The sequence below is a fragment of the Nyctereutes procyonoides genome, unplaced genomic scaffold (assembly GCF_905146905.1).
Source record: "Nyctereutes procyonoides isolate TBG_1078 unplaced genomic scaffold, NYPRO_anot_genome, whole genome shotgun sequence".
NCBI lineage: Eukaryota > Metazoa > Chordata > Mammalia > Carnivora > Canidae > Nyctereutes > Nyctereutes procyonoides.
The window spans coordinates 12,384,247-12,405,877 of NW_026575021.1; the positions used below are offsets into that span (position 1 = coordinate 12,384,247).

The 21,631-nt window shown below is 38.1% G+C and overlaps 1 protein-coding gene across 4 annotated transcripts in view; it reads left to right on the forward strand.

Moving 5' to 3' along the window:
- GABRA2 (gamma-aminobutyric acid type A receptor subunit alpha2) overlaps nucleotides 1-21,631 on the forward strand; it is a 120,728-nt gene that overhangs the window by 46,980 nt on the left and 52,117 nt on the right. For all 4 annotated transcript variants that reach the window (XM_055340794.1, XM_055340785.1, XM_055340810.1 and 1 more), the window contains one exon: nucleotides 3,036-3,103. In XM_055340794.1, the coding sequence (XP_055196769.1) occupies nucleotides 3,036-3,103 (68 nt within the window). The remainder of the gene's footprint in view (nucleotides 1-3,035; nucleotides 3,104-21,631) is intronic.

Consider the following 21,631-nt stretch of genomic DNA (forward strand, 5'->3'; position numbering starts at 1 on the left):
TTATGCAAAAATGAAGTGTCGGGGAGGAAATGAAGGAAGCCAACTTCATTATACAAGGGGCGTAGTGAACCTCTGACCTGGGGAGAGGACATTTAAATAGAGACTTAAAGGCAAGTAAGCGATCACCTCAAGGGAAGGGAGAGAAACAGTAGCCAAGGTGAAGGCTCTGAGTCTGGGCTGTGCAAGGTGGGTCCACTCAATGTGATCGGGACTCGAGAAGGTAACTCGTGGTACTTAAAGCGAAGAAGAGACTGAAGGGCCACCAGAATGTGGTCAGTCCATTTATTTACTCTGTGATGGACATCTGTCCATCAGAATATTATAACAGGCATTAGTTAGCAACACAATTCAGCCTTGCGCTAAACCTATACTGGAAAATAAAAGTTGACCAGAAGCTACTATGGATTTTGACAAATTAGTGTCGCAAGATCCCCAAATAACCAATATTCATAAAATCTTACTTCTTCTGCTTCCTTTCCTTTCCCTTCTCTTCTCTTATGGAAAACCAAATCATAATCAAAGATAATGTTTTGAATAGATGTGTCAAATATTTGCAGTCATGACTCAAAACTATTTTACCAATTCATGTTGGTTGTTGGCAACTCTATTGCAACAACCAGGAGTCCCTTTCTCAGTCTTAAAGCTATTGGGTATTCATGGTCAGTGTTTGCCTTGCTGACCTTCCTTTTATTGAACTTGCTTAGCTGGAGAATATTCCTTGCAGTGCATACAGCTCTCTCACTGTGCTTATGAAGTCGATAAACCATGAAATCATTTACTTAAGGTAATTTTGCATATCTGTGTTCTGTGTCTTTAGGTGCTGCTCTTGCTGCCTAGAGCTTTGAGGGTAATCTTATGTTTCTCTTTGGATTCTTAGCTGCCACTTCCCTGTAGCCACAAGGTACTGGGAGCACTCTCCCTTACCCTTTACTTGCCATTCGTCATAAAGTGGATATTCTTCATGTTCTTAGCATGAATATATTCACACATTTTGTCATCTTTCTTCTCTAGTTTTGCTACTCCAGACTACAGAGAATAATTTTATCTGCTTCTCTTTGGCTGAAGACTCCCTCAACGTTTACATTTTCCTTTCCTGGAACATTTAAAATCAATATCTGTAGTGACTTAAAGTTTTATTGGATTGTTTATGGAATAGGTGTGACAGTATTGATTTGGAATGAGTAAGAGGAAAAAGCAAACCAACTCGAGTCCCATTTTCATAATTCCTTTCTAATAGCACATATCATTCACGTCCAGGACCAGCTGCATGATGTGTGAGGCCTAGTCCAAGATGAAAATGCAGGGCCCTTTATTCAAAAGATAATTAAGAATTTCAAGAGAGCAAAAGCAGAACACCAAACCACGCACGGGGCTCGTCTGAGCACAGGGCTGTGTGACACCACACAAGCTGCATGCCCACGAAGCTGACCCTGTGCAGGTCTTCGGGGCAGCTGGCAGCTGAGAATTAGCTTTATGAATATATTTATTGTCCCAAACGAATGTTATGGTAAAATTTCATGAAAAAAGATTTTTGAAAGAAAATAGAATATAAAATAATAAAGTTGAATAAATACATTTATTTGGAACACTATGTTTTTGGTGCAGAGGATTACGGTGAATAGAAATATGTGGCTAATGAGAAAACACTTTTAGGTTCAAGTGTAATATTATTGACTGTGGTTTACCCTGAGAGCTTAGGAGCCACATTGCCTGGGTTCTGAAGCCTGGCTCTATTTGCCCTACCAAGTGAGGGTCGTTGGGCGCTTTTCCTTACGTGTCTCTGTGTGCATATGTATTGGGATGATAACAGACTCTACCTCTTGGTCTATCACGCAGATTGTTATATTTCAAGTCATGTGAATCATCAGCCTTCAAAGTCTGCTGTGTTATTTCAAAATCCTTGTTGCTTTTTATTTTGGCCTTAGTGGATACAATATTCCAGAATTAGTTTAATTACTCTCTCCTTCATGATTGTGAATCAGTGTCCAGTATAGTATTAAAAATATTTTGTGATATTGTTTCTGTGGGATTACAAATTGGACGGAGGATGAGACATTCAGTTTGTGATGATAGAAATTAAGGATGTATTATTCACTGAGGGGGGCACTTGACGGGATGAGCACTGGGGGTGATATGCTATATGTTGGCAAATTGAACTCCAATATAAATAAATAAATAAATAAATAAATAAATAAATAAATAAGCACTCAACCAGAAAAAAAAAAGGATGTATTATTGTTTTTTCCTATAAGTACATTGGAAGAATTTTTCTTTTTTAGTCTTTTCTTTGAGCCTTTCCACCGTCACCATTTGGCTTTTTTAAAAATCAAAGATCCAAATCACCTGGTTAAAAGAGCCGTCTAGTTAACTGTGTTACAGTTAGTAAGTTATATAACTTTGAACCTAATTCAAGTTGAGCTTAATGTTTCATACATTCGTAAATACCTTTAAAGGCAAGTTTGGAAGTAATCCATTGTGATTGATGTCAGTTAACTGCTTTTATTTTTTGTCACTGAGTGATCGTATTTATAGTAATTAACAATTCATTTCTATGCTCTATTGAGAAGATGTACTTATTGACAGTCTACAAACAAAACCTCTACCGTCGTGAAATACCATCTGAAATATTTAGTTTAAAAATCAAATTTAGGACTATATCAAATAGTAACCCTACTAACCACACTTTATTTTTAGTACTGGTAGTAAATTTTTTATAAACTGGTTCAGTTAAGACAGATTTTGAGAAACTATTAATTCTCAGAAATATGTTTAAAACAGAATATGTCTAAATCAGGTGTAGTTTCCAAGTAAGAATGTCATAATACTTCTAGGCATTTAGCATTTAGGATTGTGAGAACCTATGAAATAATTGAGTAATACAGAAATTTTTGTTGTTTGTAAAGGTTGAAAAGAAAGTAAAAAGCAATGTTCCTAAATAACACACAGCTTTCTAGTCATTCCATGTACTTGATACCATCTCTTTCAGTGGCTCTCGTTATATATTATCTATATTTAATCTCTTTTTCTCATATCAGACAGTATTACTGAAGTCTTCACTAACATCTACGTGACCAGTTTTGGCCCTGTCTCAGACACTGATATGGTGAGTTTTTCATTAAACAATATTTTTTCTTCACATTGTGTTCCCATTATATGGGGGGAGGTTAGAATAAACCAGTATTTTTAGTATTATAGAATTATGCGTCTGTCTCATGTCGAGTCCATCCAAATATTTGGAAAGTTAAGGATATTTGTTTGTTTCCGTGGAACGCTATTCCTGCTTGAGTGTTTATATTAACCCTTTACGTTTTACATTCCTTACAGAGTTTGTCTACCTAGCTACAGCGTGGTAAAAAATTAGTTAAATACAAATAGTTATTTTACTGAGAACCATTTTCTAGAATTCAAGGACCTGCTTGGACTTTGATAAGTAAAATCTGTAAAGTTTATCAGAAGGTCGCTTCTTACAGAATATGCTCAAGATCAGGGCTAGAAATGCAGATCTTCTATTGGCCTTAATTGAGGTGGGTCCGTCTCACATTTTCTAAACACACACCGTACCTACAAGCTACATACTTAGTAGGCATATGTAAATTGATCTAAAGAAAATGAGAACTTGACATTCTCAGGTTCAATGAAATTGGTATTTATTTTTCTTTAAAATGAGATAGGTAAGAGGGAAATTGGTCTGCTGGGTTAGAAAGTAGCAGGCTAGCAACATCATAGATAATTATTGATTAAGCATCAAAATTTTAGTAGTCCGTCTTCCATTTCTACTGCTTATTATAGTGCTCAGTTATAGACATTTTTGTTGAAATACTTTACATTCACCTTCCTTATGACCCAGGAAATGAGAATTAGAGGAAATGCCTTTATCCTTCCTTTGCCTGGTCATCCTCCATCATGTCAACTTTCCCTCACTTCTTGCCTTTCTCCGACAACCCAAGGGTCAGGACACCAAGTTTGGCAGTTTTTCACCAGGATAAACACACAAAAACTAAGTTTTCCTTTAATGCAGACATCAGTAAACATTAGCCAATTTATTGGGACCTCTCTACCTTTCCTTCAGGAAGCAGATACGCCACATCTATCATTTAAAAAGTTTGCTTTGTCTTCCATCGCAGTCACTTCTCTGAATTCATAGTCCCTTTCTTAAATTGATTTGGATGGCTGAAAATATAAAGTGGCACAGGGGTAATGACCTCTCATTTTGGGGACATGGTTGATACCCAAACACCGGCAGATCTTTGAAGTTCTTTCAAATTCTAATGTGAAGATTTAAGTGCTTTTTTTCCCTCTTAACTCCATGTCTTAGCCACAATTCCACAGTAACAGAAAAAAAAGTCCTACTTTCAACATAATCCCTCCCCCTCCCTTGTAGTATCTTCTACTGTGACGGAAGAGATTAATCTGCCTCTTTCCATAGGTCAATTTTAAGTGTACGGAAACTTTAAGACACGAGAGACTTATTTAGCAAGAATATGTATTCCAAACATTATTGGTTGTCTATAAAGACATGTATCTATGCAGTTTGTCTCAGTAGATGCTTCCAAATACTAGAGAGTCACAGTGAGAATGAGCACCTAACCTCTAAGTGGAATCAAGGAGAGTCAGAACTTCATCTGACACTGAAAAACCAGCAAGATGGAATAAAAGATGCTCTTTTATGGTTACCGTTGGTGTCTTACTACCAACCAAAACAGAAAGGCAAATAATATAGAACCCCAAATATCAAAGTTTTCAATGTTGTGTATTTTGTGCTGTGTATATTAATGCTCCAGTTACTTTTAATGGTTTTTGTTTTTTATTGTTTTTGCAAAGGGAATTATCCTACCTAAAAATCAAAAATAGAAAAACATATACTTCTTTTAGACACACAAAATGATTATTTTCTGGAGGTTTTGGATAAACTCATTCATATAATTTAGGCAAAATGCATAAGGTGACTTTTTTCCAGTGGTGGCAATGGATTGGACTAATCCTCCTCCTCTTTGTTCTGACCATATGGTCAGATTACTAGCACATGCTTAGAAAGCAGATAGCTTCAACTCAAAATGGATAAAAGACTTGAACAGAACAATCGAAACCATAAAACTATTAGAAGAAAATATTCCATGGAAGAGAAGCCATTTGACATCAGTCTTTAGTAAGAGGTTTTTGGATCTGACATCAAAAGTAAAATTGAAGAAATGGGACCACATCAAACTGGAAAGCTTTTTCACAGCAAAAGAAACCATCAGCAAAATGGAAAGGCAACCTACACAATGGGAGAAAATATTTGCAAATCATATATCTGATAAGAGGTTAATAGCCAAAGTAAATAAATAACTGACACAACTCAATAGTAAAAACAAACAATCCAATTTAGAAAAGGAAGACAAACTGAACAGAAGTTTTTACAAAGACGTACAAATAGCCAACAGATACATGACAAGTACCCAACATTACTAATCATCAGGAAAATGCAAATCAGTGCTACCATGAGATATGACCTTACACCTGTTAGTATGGCTGTCATTATAAAGACAGAAGATAAGTGTTTATGATGTGGAGGAAAGGAATCCTTATACACTGTTGGTGAAAACGTAATTGGTGTAGCCACTATGGAAAACTGCAAGGAGGTTTCTCAAAAGTTAAAAAGGGAACTATTCTATGATACATTAATTCCATTTCTGAGTATATATTCCAAGGAAATGAAAGCAGGATTTCAGAGAGATTTCTGTACTCCCATGTTCATTGCAGCATTATTCACAGGAGCCAAGATATAGAAACATTATATGTGTGTGTGTGTGTGTGTATACACATACACACACATATATATATGTCATATATGATTCATATATCATATACGTGAATACTTTTGGCCATGGAAAAAAACAAAAATCTGAATTTGCAGCAATATGGATGGACCTTGAGGGTATTATGCTAAGTGAAATAAGCCAAACAGAGGAAGACAAATACTGCATGATCTCTCTTACATGCAGAATAAATTTTTTTAAAGTCAAACGTAAAAACCGAGAGAAGATAAGTAGTTGGCAGGGGTTAGGGGTGGGGAAATAGGGAGAGATTGGTAAAAGAGTACAGATTTTCAGCTACAAGATGAAAAAGGTCTGAGGCTCTAATGTAAAACATGGCGACTGTATTTAATAACACTATTGTATAGTTGAAATTTGCTAAGAGAGCAGAGCTTAAATGTTTTCACACACACACAGAAAGATAAATATAAATTGGTGGATGTGTTAATTAACTAGATGGGGGAACGCTTTCACAATGTATATAAACCAGTCACTACTGTGTACACTTGAGAGAGCTTATAATTTTATTTGTCAATTATACCTTAGTAAAGCTGAAGTTTAGAGTAAAAAGAAAAAAAGGAAAAGAAACTGATCGTACATTTAGTGTTTCCCATGTAGAAATTCCTTGCAGGTGTTTGTTGGGAAATGTACATGCTTTTACAGATCCTAAATTCTGGGAAAAATCAAGTAAGAAAAAAGTAGGAAAAGCACTATAATTCTAATGCAAGAATTAAAGCTTAGCAGTCAGCATAAGGAATTCACTGATGCCAAGTTGAAAGCCAGCACAGGGAATGCTGACATGTGAAGTTGAAGACTCGAAGGTTAAGGACAACATGCCCCAGAACTGGGACAGGACCATGTGTGAGTGAAGCGGTCATTATCAGGCAATCATGCTTCTAGTGGTTATGGGTCTGTGGTTCTGTTCACTGCTGTCATTCTTAAAAGTAGAGTACATTTTAACAAGCAGATGCACAAAAAATGAAAGTAAAAAGCTGGTAGCTGTTGATAGGTATGTGGTCATTAGCAACAGAACAAATTAAAAATCCTTCATCTAAATTGAATTTAAAAGTTTTGCTCTCTTCTGTGAGTCTGGCTCAAGAAATTAAAAAAAAAATTAACAGGCTTCCAGATATGCTTCAGATCTGGAGGGACGCTACCACACATTATATTCAACATTAAAATGCACTCACAATTCAAATGACAGGTTAAATTCAGTTGAGTGGAATTATATGGTTGGAAACATTTCAACAAAAAATCACTTACTTTCATTTGTTAGTTTTCCTTTTCTGTTTTGGAGTGTGTGTGCGAATGTGCATGTGCACTCGTATACAGAGACATTCCCTAAAATGGAATACATATTTAACATCTTGTAGGCTCTTGAGACCCTTGAAGGCCCTAGGCCTTTTTCCTAATGATATATTCTCCTTGAATTACCCAGCCTAACATGGTCGTATAGAACTCTTGGTCGTGGCAGATTTTCTACATTATTTCCATCTTTATTCATCTTGTTTACTCAATCTTACCAGTGGTTGGCTTAGAGGAAGCTGATGAATTGCAAGACCACCAAAGAGTCACATACTTACTGTGTCATCAGAGTCCCATCAGAGGAAAGGATCTATAACAGTAGTTCAAACAGGAAAACTGTGATGAAATGAATGATTAACTAGAACAAGGTGCTTTAATAATAAAACAGGGTAAAAGAAGACTCTAAGTAATACAAACTAGCAAATGTAAAGGCAGCAGCTTCTACTTCTGGGGTGAAGCATCATGAACAGTCAAGGAACACACACACACATGCACACACACACACACACACACACCCTGCTATCTCACAAAGGGGAAAGGAGTCGGCATTTGGAGCGGAGAGGCAATATACTAACGATTGGTATAGTTTATAATGTATGATATGGGAAAGATTTTGAGTGAGAAACAAAAGATAGTTTCATCATTTGTTGGGTATTGTTTGGTATTTGTCCAAATCTAAAGAAGAAAGATGAAGCTGGAGAAAATTAAAGTTGAGTAACCTCTAATCACATGTAACACACACACTTACTCATATTGTAAACTATTAGGAAAGTTGGAACTCAACTTAAACACATATATACATTTTACAAAAAGAGATTATTTGGTCTTCATGATGACCAAATGGAATAATTTGCAATATTAATATTACTTTTACTGGAAAGCAAGGTAAATAATGAGACATTTAAATTTATGTCAGCATAGATGGCCAAGAAATGAAACTTCTATGTGACACTCTAAAGAGGAAGAAATTTATTATATATAGAAGGAAGACAAATTACTATTACTCACATGTACAAGTGGTCATGAAGATACATAACTCATGTCTTATAGAAGCAGCTTGGTAATGAGAAAAAAGTGAAGAATACATTTAATTTCACTTTTAATAGCTTAGCTGACACGCTTATTTCTATGCAGTGTGCAGAGATCCAAACCTCTAAGTTTTGTTCAGGTCAGTGATGTAGATTTGCTGTGACATTAGCCTGAGAGGAAAAAGCAGCATAGCAAAAAGAATTAAGAACCAAAAGAACACACACGCACGCGCGCACGCACACACACACACACACACGTTGCTATTTCAGAATCATTAACTAGTGTAATTGTCCAAAGAAAGTTGCAGATCTAAATTATAATTAAAGATTCTAATTACAGTGTCTGCAATTAAGTTTAAAAATCTTTTATTTCAACATTTAAAAAATTCATGAGTAAGAAGGTAATTAAAGTTGGGAATGTACTGGTAGCTGACAGTTGACAAAGTTTGTGGTATGCATGTGCATTTTAGCAAATTATAACTCACTCCTCTGTTGTTTTGTTTTTTCTTTTCTCCTTACTTTCTTTCTTTTTTTTTTTTAATGATAGTCACACAGAGAGAGAGGCAGAGACACAGGCAGAGGGAGAAGCAGGCTCCATGCACCGGGAGCCTGATGTGGGATTCGATCCCGGGTCTCCAGGATCGCGCCCTGGGCCAAAGGCAGGCGCCAAACCGCTGCGCCACCCAGGGATCCCCTCTCCTTAGTTTCTATATAGGTCTTTTCCCATATTAGTAAACATTTTCACTGTGTGTGCATATTCCTCAGGCATAAGTGGTGTAGCTACCAATTACTGCACTAAAACCTAAACTAAGAACCTCAGTCCAAATGGTAATTTCTTGCAGTGCTAAGTGTTAGTATTGGAAATTGAGCGGTGCAAACTCTGAAGTCACCTCAAGATTTCTGAGGCTGAGTTTCCCCAGTAGGCGATTTATTAGGAAGCAGGTAGTCGGGTAAGTTGTAACCTTGGTTTATTGATCATTTAAATCCCTTTAGTTAAAATAAATAAATAAATAAACAAATAAATAAATAAATAAATAAATAAATAAATCCCTTTAGTTAACACTTTTCTGTCCCTTTGAAAACAGAGTGCATTGTCTCTTAGACTTACCAGACGCTGTTGAAATAAATATTACGTACTTTGGTGGTTAACATCATAGGGAGGTTTAGAGAGTTACTAGATCTCGAGATTTGGTCAAAAATTGGCCCTGGACTTCGGCGTTCACCCTTCTCAGAAGTTGTCATTTGTAAATGTAGCTACGTAAGGAAACCTGTTATAAACATGGCAAATACTGTGTATGCCACCGGGAGACTAGTCACGTTTACTCACTTCGAGGTTGGCATGAAGAGGTTGATTACTGGAAGGTTATTGATGTTTTGGAAGGGTAGAAATTAGACGTTGAGGGCATTCAGCTAGTCAGTTGATATTTTCCAGTACCCTCTTAGGGTCTTTAATAATATTTCTTAAGATGTGATTCGTAGACACTTGATTGGATTGTCTCCTGGGTTTCTGTACAATCTGTGGAATCATAATTGCTAGTTGTAGGGTATGCCAGTCTGGATTTTAAAAGACTTTTTAAGGTTTTAAGGTGTTTGACTTTATACTGGAGGCAGCAAAAAAAGCCATTTTAGGGTAGGTGGGGTTGGGGTGCATATAGAAAGCATCTGATGGAGTCATATTTTCTGCAATATTTATTATTATTTTTAATATTTATTATTATTTTTAATATTTATTATTATTTTCAGCCAATAATTTGTGTTAGAGGATGGGGAAAGGAAAAAAAAATAGTTTGAAAGCTGTTTTATTCCACACAATAATGACTGTGGGTTGGGCCAGAGTAGTGGCACAAAAGATGGAAAACTGGAAAAGTTTTGAAAGATCTCCACATGATAGAAGTAGTCCGACTCGGTGATCTGTTGGATGGAGGGGTCGAAGGAAGCGCAGGATGAAGGCTTCGGAGATTGGGGGGATGACACCGTTCCCTGGGATATGATGTGCAGGAGGAAAAGATCATTTGCTATTGTTCTGGTGTTCGGGGGGTGAGTACTTCTGTTTCAGATACACTGAGTTGGGGTCTCTGGAGAGCTTTAATTGGAGATGTCGAGGTGTGGGCATCCGTCCAGAGCTTGGGAGAAAGGCCGGGTGCAGACGGTTTGGGGAGCCATCTGATGGTAGTGGAAGCGTGAGCAAGCATAACATTGTGCAGGAAAGGGATTTCCAGGGAAAAGGTCATTGTACTTTCACAGAAACTCGAGAATATAAGAGAATAAAACAGATTTTAGGGGAAGCGGCTGTGGAGGTCTGTCAACATGAAGGGGGGCATTCCCTTCCCTGAAACAGGCTGTGTTTTGGTCCTTAGCAACAGAAGTTAGAAACCGCTGCCCTTTATTCCTTGTCAGAGGCAGGGATGTGCAGTAGTCAGATATTGGGGTGACTTACGGCAGTCAAGGTAGGGTCCTGTATACTGAAGGTGATAGTGTTCATCTAGTAATGGGAAGATTCCGTGGGTTTTGCCCAGGGTAAAACCTAACCTAGGGAGTGGGGGGTGGGGGGTGGGGATCAGTTTTGGGAAAGAGGGCAAATAAAGGCAGTGGGGACTAGTTTGACTCCATCCTACCTTCCTGCAAGAGGGAGAGTTGCAGGAACCACATACATCAGGTGACAGCTTCCTTGACTTCCTACGGAGAGGGGCATTCCTCCACACTCCCCCATTCCTTTTTATAAACTAAATAATAGGGCAGCCCGGGTGGCTCAGCGGTTTAGTGCCTCCTTCGGCCCAGGTCCTGATCCTGGAGACCCAGGATCGAGTCCCATGTCAGGCTCCCTGCGTGGAGCCTGTTTCTTCCTCTGCCTGTGTCTCTGCCCCCCCCCCCCCGTGTGTCTCATGAATGGATACGTAAAATCTTTAAAAAAATAAAAAATAAACTAAATAATAAACAGCTATGATTTCTGAACATGAAGTGATTTTTTTTTTTAATTAAAATTGCAGGACACCTGAGTGGCTCAGTCCTTGAGTATCTGCCTTCAGCTCAGGGGTCCTGGGATCAAGTCCCGCGTCAGGCTCCCTGCATGGAGCCTGCTTCTCCCTCTGCCTGTGTCTCTGCCTCTGTCTGTGTCTCTCATGAATAAATAAATAAAATCTTAAACAAACATTCAATTAAATTAAAATTGCAGAGGTTGCAGAGGTTTCCAGGGTGGAATCTGTCTTCTGGGGAGTCACACAGAATTTGTTTGCCTTAGACCAGAATAATAGTTGTCATCTCCTGGTGCTACTCCCGTGCATTTTCCAGGGGTTGCCATTACATGTAGATTGCTGGCAGACACAGAAGGTCTCAGATCCCACGGTGAGGATTTTCCCAGCGGTTTCCTACAACACCGAGAGAGTAAGGTTGAAATCCAATGCAAGAGAGCACCGCAAAGGTAGGGAGAGAACAGCGGTGTCCTATGTTATGGAAGAGCCGAGAAGAGGATGCAAATGTGTCATTAGATTAAGAACACAGAGGTATTTGCTGATCGTGGTGAAAGCAACCAGATTGCAGTGGGTTGAGCATGTGGGAGGTGAGGAAATGGAGAAATCGCAGAGGCAACATTTTTTAAGCAGCATGGTTGAGGAGAGGGGGCGAGACAGAGGGCAGTCGCTGTAAGGCATTGAAACTATCAGCGAGGCTTTTATTTTTTAAAGATTGCATTGAAAAAAAAAAGATTGCATTGAACATCTCACTGTTTCTCGAACATGCCATTATCTTCAACAACTCTGCGGAGATGTCTCTCCCTTTCCTCGTTCTGCTCTGCTCCTCCTCTGCCAACTGGAGATCTTTCATTTATGCGAGGCCAGGCTCGAATTTCATCTTGTCTGGAGTCTTTGTAGGCCGCTCCAAGTAGGGTCGGTCCTTCTTGTCCCTGTGCTCTTCCACGTGGCGTCCTCACGCTCTTAGGCCTTTACCTAGTGGCTGATGGACACCTTTCCATGTCCGTGGTCTTCACTGCCATCTGAGCTACTACAAGGCGTGAGTTGTGTTTGTTCATTTCAGCAAGATTTACTAAGAACGTGCTCTGTGTCTGTCACAGTGTGGGAGCCGAAATCCCTAAGTATAACCAGCGCTTGTCCTCAAGTTGTTCACAGTGATGTGGGGAAACAGCGGAGAAGAGTTATCAACTTTGGAACAGTGGGATCATGCTGTTATTGAGGTATTTCTGGGCGACTGTGTAGCAGAGGGTATGTGGGTATAGGATATCTATATCTGACAGGGTTTCTAGGAAAAGAAGATAAACTGGAGAGGACAGACGAGGGGAGTGCTTTAGCACAAATTGGAAGGCCTAGTTGAATTTAGTAAAATGCAAAAATATAGTGTGACTCGAGCCTAGAAGGCTTTCTGGGATCTGGGGGCGAGGGGGAAGATGAGGCTAGAGGAGAACTCACAGCCAGATCACGAAGGCATGATAGCCCATTGCCCAAAAAGGAAAGCCCCCAAACCACCCCCAAGTGACACTTTAAAACACAGCGGATCTCTTTTCCCGGAGGATTGGTGCTGGCATGCATGGCTTTTTTGATCTGTGTCAACATTCTTTCGAACGTAACTACTGTACAAAATAAAAGACTACCGGGGGGTTCGTTTAATACAGTTACAGGGACACACACATGCAAACATACACACTTGACAAACCTGTTAGACCTAAGGGTTAGGGCATTGCATGCAGGTGACTTTTCGCTGTATAAGACACCTGAGGACTTTTCTAGCATCTGCCTCTGCTGATGCCTTTCTCCTTATGGAATTAGAGCTGTTGCCCAGAATCCTTGTTACGTGTTCCCCACGTCATGACAAGCATCCTGAGTGGATCCTGTCGCTTTCTGTTCACTTCCAAATATCAAGGAGTCTGGTGCAGGCCAACTTCAACATCAGTCTTCTGGGCTGGTTAGAAATTCTCTCCTTTTCTCACCCATGTTCACAGCTACATTTAATTTCTGATGATGCCTCTCATTCATTCGTTCCTGGGCTAATTATTGTTTGTTTCCCCTGTTCTGGCCATAGTTTGTTAGATGCTGGTGTTTTACAGCATCGAAGAAGGTTACCGTAGTCCTTGTTAGCATGGAGTAAAGGTTGGCCAACGTAGGGACTGGTAGGGAAGAGCCATTGTAGCAGAGAGCAGGGAGTTTGGGTAGTTAGTTGGGACATGACAGGTCAGAGGCCCTGCAGTGTCAGTATTGCTCCAGGCAGAGTGGAGGGCGAGGGTGGGGACTGCCAGACACCAGGCTGGAGGAGGAAGGGGACGGAGAGCTCATGCTGGCGCTTGGACTCTAAGAAAGTGTCTGGACTCCACCCCAGTGGCTTCAGAAATTCAACAGACCCAGTTCACCGACACTTCATTTTTGGAGCTCCTTTCCCCACGTTGTGACAAGCATCCTGAGTGGATCCTGTCGCTTTCTGTTCACTTCCAAATATCAAGGAGTCTGGTGGTGGCCAATTTCAACATCAGCCTTCTAGGCTGGTTAGGAATTCTCTTCTCACCGATGTTCACAGCTATGGGATGTGCAGTGGGCACAAGGCTATGGTCCGCTCTTCCTCTCCCCTTTCTGGGTCTGCCGGAGTGGAGGCAAGGGGAAGGAGATGACAAAAATGGAGGAACATCTCTTTTTACTTAGCTTGTTCTGTTGGTTCTCTCTTGGCAATTAATGCCATTTGTAGAGCTGGCAAATGCAGGCTGTCTCATGGGGTGGGTTGGTGCCTTCACTGGTCACTGTCTCAGTGACCTCTTTGTTGCCCCAAACACCAGCAACCCAAGTGGCTTCCTCTTTAATGGACGTTCTGTGGCTCAGCCCATGCCCCTGGCACTTTACTTGGTGCCCTTTTGCTGCTGGGTGTCCCTCACTTGTCAGGCTGCCCTTTTGTTGAGTATGGGGGATGGGGGGAGAAATATATTTTGAAGGCGATTTGTATCAGGATACCTTCCTTGACGTCCGAACTGTTTCTAAGAACTTTACACATATCGCCTCACTTCATCCTTATAAGAAGAAGTAGGTTTTATTACTATTTTCTAGATCGGTCAATTGAAGTAGTGAGATTAAATAACCTGCTCAAGGTCAAGCACCCTAATCAACCTGACCTCAGAGCCCAATTTTATATTGCTTATTATTTTTGTTCTCTTTTGATCTTACGTTTAAGTCAGTTTTCAATGGGGAAAGTAGGCTTTGACAGAGATTCTAAAACTCCATTCTCAGCTCTGCAACTAAAGTCTTTCCTGTAACCTTCCATAATCCATGACTAACATCTATTTATTGGTCCATAAAAGATGGAGATTTCACTCTGACATCCTGCCTCCAAAGATTATTTTTAATGTGTTTAAGTATAATGTAACAAAAAGGGCACTGTGTTAGGAAGCACAATTGAATTCTCTCTCTCTTTTTAAATGGATGTGGTTTCTGAAGTATCTTCCACCTTGAAATGAGGATATTTTGCATATTTAATAAGGTTATTATGAAGTTGAAATAAAAATTTTATTAAAGTGAATTGCAATGAACTGGTGTGACTATTCATCATTTTGGATATTTTGATTAGATATATTTTAATAATCTGCCATCAGGTTCTAAATCTGTAGTATCAGTATCTAATTTGTTCCTGGAACTTGCCCGGCCCCTAGTTGCAAAGAGGAAGCCCAGACATCTTCCCACGCAATGGTCAGAGCAGAGCGTGCAGTAGCTGTGGTATTCTGAGACTCTGCGTGAGCTTCTTGGCATAACAGGGTTTTATGATCTTGTATTAATTGGGTTGATTGTCACTGGGCTGCTCTGTTCTTAAGCTTCTCCATTCTTTCGCCAGTTTTGCAATGCTAATATTGGGCTACGTGTGTTGTTCACACCCCTTTGAGTACCAGCTGGAAGTGTGTGAGCTTAACTATTCTTGCATATTCCAAGGGTGGTGTTTCCTTAATAGCTACATACCTGCTTCATAAATAACATTTTTCTTTGTTAAAGAAGAAATACACTCCTTGAAATGTACTCTGAGGACGCTAGCCTTGATTAACAAAAAAGGGTGAAGTGAAACATGTTTTGGTACTTTAAAATATGCTCAGTAAATCAGAGTGAATGAGAAATCACCCCAAGAGCAGTCCTGCCATTTGGTAGTGTTTCAGTGAGTACATAGAATGTTTCCGAAATTGGCTACATGCATTGACTTATAATTAATGTAGTCAGGCCCCCCAAAATACTTTGCCTTCACTAAGTTCACATGTTCCTGAAGTCCTCTTTACACAATGAACTGTGCGATAAAGAGTGATTTCCTTGTTTGCATTACAAATCCTGGGAAGACTATTTATTGGCAGTTAAAACACTGGCCTGGAAATCATATCCTTGCCTTGGGTTCTGCCCCCAAAAGCTTGGAAACAGGAAACTGACTCCATTTATCTATAACTCCATCTATAAAAAAGAGAACTTGGATGAAATTTCCTGTAAAGAATTTTTCAGATCTTGAAGTGTGTGGATTCTTCAACTTTTCAGTCTCACCCGGCAGTCAGATTCACGGCTCTTGAGCATAGACCATGGGATAGCTGCATGCGGATCCGGCTTCGTGAATTTCTTGGTTTCTTTCTAAATTGGCTTCTTTGTTGTTTGTATATTTCCCGAGGGATTTTTGTAGCTGATCTCTTGTTATTTATTTCTTTTAGAATCTCAATTCATGGGTCAAACCCATATAAGTTTGTATAAAGCAGTTGCACTGTTTTGTTATTTCTGGAAATTTCTTGGAATGCACACATCAGGCACTTACTCTGTTAGTACACACTCATGGCAAGCCTGAGGCTTATTTCAAGAAATCTTTCAAGAAAATTCTTTTCAAATACTGAGAATGCGCATTGTATATACATTTAAGGAGATCAAATGCAAATAATTTGGAAATCCTGTTATTCTTAGTGGGTATGCAACAAATATTATTTGATTGAAAAGTCTCCTTACCCTAACATTTTAATCTAGAAAACAAAATCACAAAAACTAGTGAATCAACTGTATTTACTTGTGTATTTATATACCTGTATACTTTTTATTAATATGTTTACATATAAGATAAGCACTAATGCTGAAATTGGAAAGATATAATGTTAAAATGCATATTATTTCAGAAATAATTATTTATTAATTAAATAGATATTTTTGCTCTCACTTAAGATTGCTGTTATTCATAATTTTTAGCAATTAAGCTGTTTAAAATGTACTTTATTCTTTTTCAATATTTTTCTTAAGTACTTTAATAGCAATAAAAGATGATTCTAAATTTATAGTTTAATACTTCTTTTGATAACATAAATGAAAAAGATATATAAATTCAAATTTAAGAACTGAATCATTGGCCATTTGTTACTGAACCATCGTACTAATTTTTAAAAATGCATCCACCAATTCTAGATGCTTCTCCTCCTAAATGTTTAGTTTTTAAAACAGCTTGCTCTTTGCAATGGCTTTATGCCACAGGAACCAGTATTTCAAGATACAATAGGTGCTGAGGATGAATGTCATCCTTAAGAAACAGTGGTTGGAAACCCATATTTTAAATAGTTTCATTGATAATTATAAATTTGCTTTCAGATTTCTTTTTAGAATTGATTAGTTCATCATTCTTCATGTGGCTAATGAAGAGCTCCTGTTAGGCATAGAACTGATATTCTTTGTTGCTCTTATTCACTTGTGCGTGTGTAATTATTAATGTTTTCTTCAATCTGTGGTGTCATTTAGCAATGATCTATTGAAACTATTTGCCTATTTTTATTAGAGTTAGTTTAATCAAAACTGGATACTTGTACATTCCCCTGATCCAAATCACAATACCTGAAAGCAAATGAATGAGACATCACATGACCATTCCTGTTCTGCCTTCTCTTCCCATAGAATGGGTTCCATGTATGACCAGCATCAACTTATGGGCACAGTGAGAGTGCCAATATCATTATTTATATTAGCAAAGCTTCACTTACTTCTTATATTTAGATAAGAATTTTACTTAAAGATTCTATATTTTCTTCTTACATCTAAAAGGATGTACATACCCCATTTTGTGAACCACTGCTCTAAGTGGAATATCCTGTTTGTGCTCAGTCTGTCTCTTCATTAAGGTACAATGCAGTTGATTACAGTTACAATTACTGACTTAAAGCCAACCTGCCTCCCTGATACTAGACTCATGTAACTTTCATTAGAATCACATGATGAAGTTTCAGATGTTCCCAAACTATTCATTCACAAAAATCTTAAATTTTCTCTCACAAGGGATGGGCTAGTATGATAGGTTACAGTCATGGCCCCCATTCATTACCCCTTTTTATATCCACATCTTTTTTTACTTGACTTTATAATGCCCTTCAACTGAGAGTTGGATGACTGGCTGTGACACTTGTCGCTAAATTCAACCACATGACTTGCTTTGCCCCATGGGACGTTAACAGACATCACACAAGTGATGTCTTGAAATGACATTAGGGTTTGTTCTTTTGTACTTCTACCATTGTCATGGGAAAGATAAGCCCAAGATAAGCCCAAGATAGCCTTGTGGTTCCTGGAGGAAAATAAGAGGCACATGGAGCAGAGCTGAGTCATCCAGGTGGTCCTAGATAATGGCAGCCTCGATCAGCCCATGGCCAGCTAACCCACAGGTGCATGAGCAAGAACAGTTGAGGTCAACAGAGCCCCGATGTGATCAGCTGACCCCAGTCTCGGGTCTTCTAAGGGAATAATAAATTGTTGCTATTAGAAGCTATTTCATTTTAGGTGTTTTTTTTACACGGCATTTGCTAAATGTTATTAATTAGTCTCCAGGTTTTACTGGTTAAACTCTGATGTCCCTTAATGGCATTTACAAACTCCAGAGTAGGGAGAGAGAGTACTCTAACTTCCTCCATTTGTATCCTCCGTTCACTTCTCAGCTCTTTGCACTCTGCCTTCTGAACTCTTTTCTAAACTATGCTCAAGATCTTTCAGCACTATTTGACACTGTTTATCTATAAATGCTTCTTAAATTTTCCTTTTTCTTAGTTTGGCATTTTTCTTTCCTGCTACTGTGTGTGTGTATGTGTGTGTGTGTTTGTGGTTCATACGCTGTAATTTTCTAGAGTTTTTTCTTTATTTTTATCAGTCATGAAACACGTATGTAAGTGATCCCTTCTATCCTCACAATTTTAACTGTCATTGATAAAAATAATATAGCCTGGGGACATGTCCGATATATTAACAATCATATTAAATGTAAATGGACCAAGTTACCATTATCTCCTAGGATGTTTTTAATAAATTGGAAATTGTATCCTCAGAACATAGTCTCATGAGAGATACAGAGAGAGAGACAGACAGACAGAGACACAGACAGAGGGAGAAGCAGGCTCCATGCAGGGAGCCTGATGTGGGACTTGATCCTGGGTCTCCAGGATCACACCCTGAGCTGAAGGCAGATGCTCAACTGCTGAGCCACCCAGGCATCCCGGAACATGGTCTCTTATTAAAATGCAGCAAAATTAAACATCAGTGACAAAAATAAACCAACACATCTGGAAATACAAAAACGCTTCACAGTGTCTCACAGTGTCTCACTTCACATGTATCTCCTACATAAAGAAAAAGAAAAGTCATAATGGGAATTAAAAATTGTCTTTGAATGGATAATAATGAAAATACTATTAATTATACTTATTATATAGGCGCTGTAATCAAGACTTTGGAATTAATGCAGGGATAGATAAACAATAGAAAAGAAGAGCAATCTCATAAACCTGTCCGTACCTATGTGGACACTATATACATAAGAAAAATAATGCCATTATAGATCTGTGGAGAAAGATGGACCAGTTGATAAAATGGTACTAGAAAGTTGTGTTTCCATTTAGAAACAAACAAAAACACAATGTTGAATCTTTATCTCATGTGATAAATAATAATTCCAGGACCTAAATGTCAAAGACAGAACTTTTACATCTTAGATGAAATGTACAGGGATATGTTTATGATATTTGCATAGCTTTATAATCTTTATTATAATTCTTACTGGGTAGCATATTTAATAAAATATTTATATGTAGAAAATGTGAGTAATTGCTATGACTCAATAAGAAAAGACAACCTAAAAGGAAACTGAGTACATGAAATGAATAGACGCTTCATAAAAGAGAAAACTAGAGGTCTTAATAAATACATGAAACTGTTAAATTTCACTACTCAATAGGGAGATTCAGATGGTAGCAGTATCAGTAATCATTGATCATAATGGCTAAAATGAAATATTGTATTTATATCGAGTTGTAGAGAAACAAGAGACTTTATGTGTACAGACCTCTTGGATTTCAATTTGAAAATATGTTGAGCATGCACATACAGTACGTTCTGGTAATACCACTTGTAGATTTACTCTGGAGAAGTGGTGGGCCTACCGTGGTCCATGGGCCAAATTCTATCAGTTATCTATTTTTATAAATAAAGACTTAATGGAATATAGCCACAGTGACTCATTTATGTATTGATATTTGACAAATAATCATAATAATAACAACAACAACAAAGTTATAACATCAAAGTTGGGTGGTTGTGATATCATGTGCATGTAAAGCCTACAGTGTTTACTGATTGGCCCTTTATGAAGAAAGTTTACCGACTTCTGGTTTAGAGTAATTCTTGGGCCTTTGTCCTAAAAGCATAATATAATAATGTTCTCAGCAGTATTTATTGCAATAGTGACAGATTGGAAATAGGAAAAAAATTAAGAACATAGAAAAAGGAGGAATATTGTGAAATACTCTTAAATGTTACTGCTATGTAGCAACGGAAATGAATCAAAGTACTAGATATATTGCCATTAATGAATTTCAATCATGTAACTTAAAGAATCAATGTCAGGAAAGTATACATGCTCTCTGATGCCATTTACATGAATGTTGACAATGTGATATAGAAACACACATATTTATGTAGTGAATATTTAAGCACATGTTTGGGAATGATAAACACCAAATCCGAGATAAATATTTTCTCAGAGAGTAGGGGAATATGATTGAGGAGGAATCAGTGTGAGAGAAGACTTCAGTGATATTTGTGTTGGCATTTCTGCTGGTAATGGCTTCGAGATGTAATGATATTCTTTATACTCTTATATACATGTGAAGACAAACTAAGATAATACACAAATGAAAGCTATGGTGCCTTTTGTGAAGATTTGCAAGCTTGTCAGGAGAGAGAGGAACGACCATAAATTGCAGCATGGGATCTTGTAGGAATAGGAAGCTCTGTGAGTAATGAAGATACATAAACAGCTGACTGTTTTTTCTGGGTGTTCCAGGGACTGGGAGTATGATTGTGAGCAATTTCTGATTCAGGCAGGTAGGAAACTTGCTTTAGGTGAGAAATGGTAAGAAGCGGGGATTGTTAAAATTGCCTACAACATAATACGAGTGCCTGATTGGAGTGGGATGGGGGAGAAAAAGGGACAGATCACTCTGGATAGGTTGACACTTGGGACACCATGAAGGCTCAGAAACACACAGTGTTGCTGAAACCACTTCTTAAAGAAGAATTCATCTGAAACCTGCTGTTTATAAACCTTGCATATCTCCTGTGTAATCTGCAGGAAATGATTGCCCTAGCGACAGCTTCTGAAACAGATAAAACCTATCATAATTTTACAGAAATGGAAAATTTGAATTTAGGTTTTATAAGAAGTTGTAAAATGCATTCAATTTTCTTGGACAAATAAATGTCCTATGTATTCACATCAGGCTTAGATTTGAGGAAGCCATAGCTGGAAAGAAACACTTGGATAAAAACTTAAATAGTGAAGACTCATCTCTTAATCTAGATTTTTTTTTAAAAAAAAAACCTATATATGGAATTAAACATTTTTAAAAAGGACTAAACCACTGAGAATGGGTTTCAATTCAATCATGAAATTTTCTCCTAAAGATCAGAGAGACGCAGCCCAAAGCCCTTGCTTATTTCTGGTTGATATGTCACAACCTATCACTGATACTTTTTCTTTTCATCCATTCAATTTTCTAGAAATCACTGGGAATCATTTACTTGATTGAAATGTGTACAAATAATTTTGTATTTTCATAAGCATAAGGCCTTTTTAATGTGTCCTTTTTTATATGCATAATTGTAGTTGAATGAAATTCCCAGTTGCTAAGGTGTTTATTTCAAATGTGATGACTGTGGCTTTAGGCCCGAAGGACAGTTGCTGAATTAACGATCCTCAGGTGTGTAATTGAATATTTTGGTTATCTATTGTGTGTTTGCACAAACACACATTGACAAAAATTTTAATATCTAATATGTTGTCAGTATTAATCACAATTAATTGTTCCTCTAGTCTGAATTGCATGCATTCTCTTCTGAGGAAGACAGAGCGAGAGGAGGAAGGCAGGGAGCAGGGAAATGAGAAAGAGAGGGTGAGAAAGTGAAGCTACCTTAAAGTGTTGGACAGTAGTAAAATAGGAATCGATTGCTAGCTCATCTGTATGAATATTCAAAAGTACATTTTAACCTG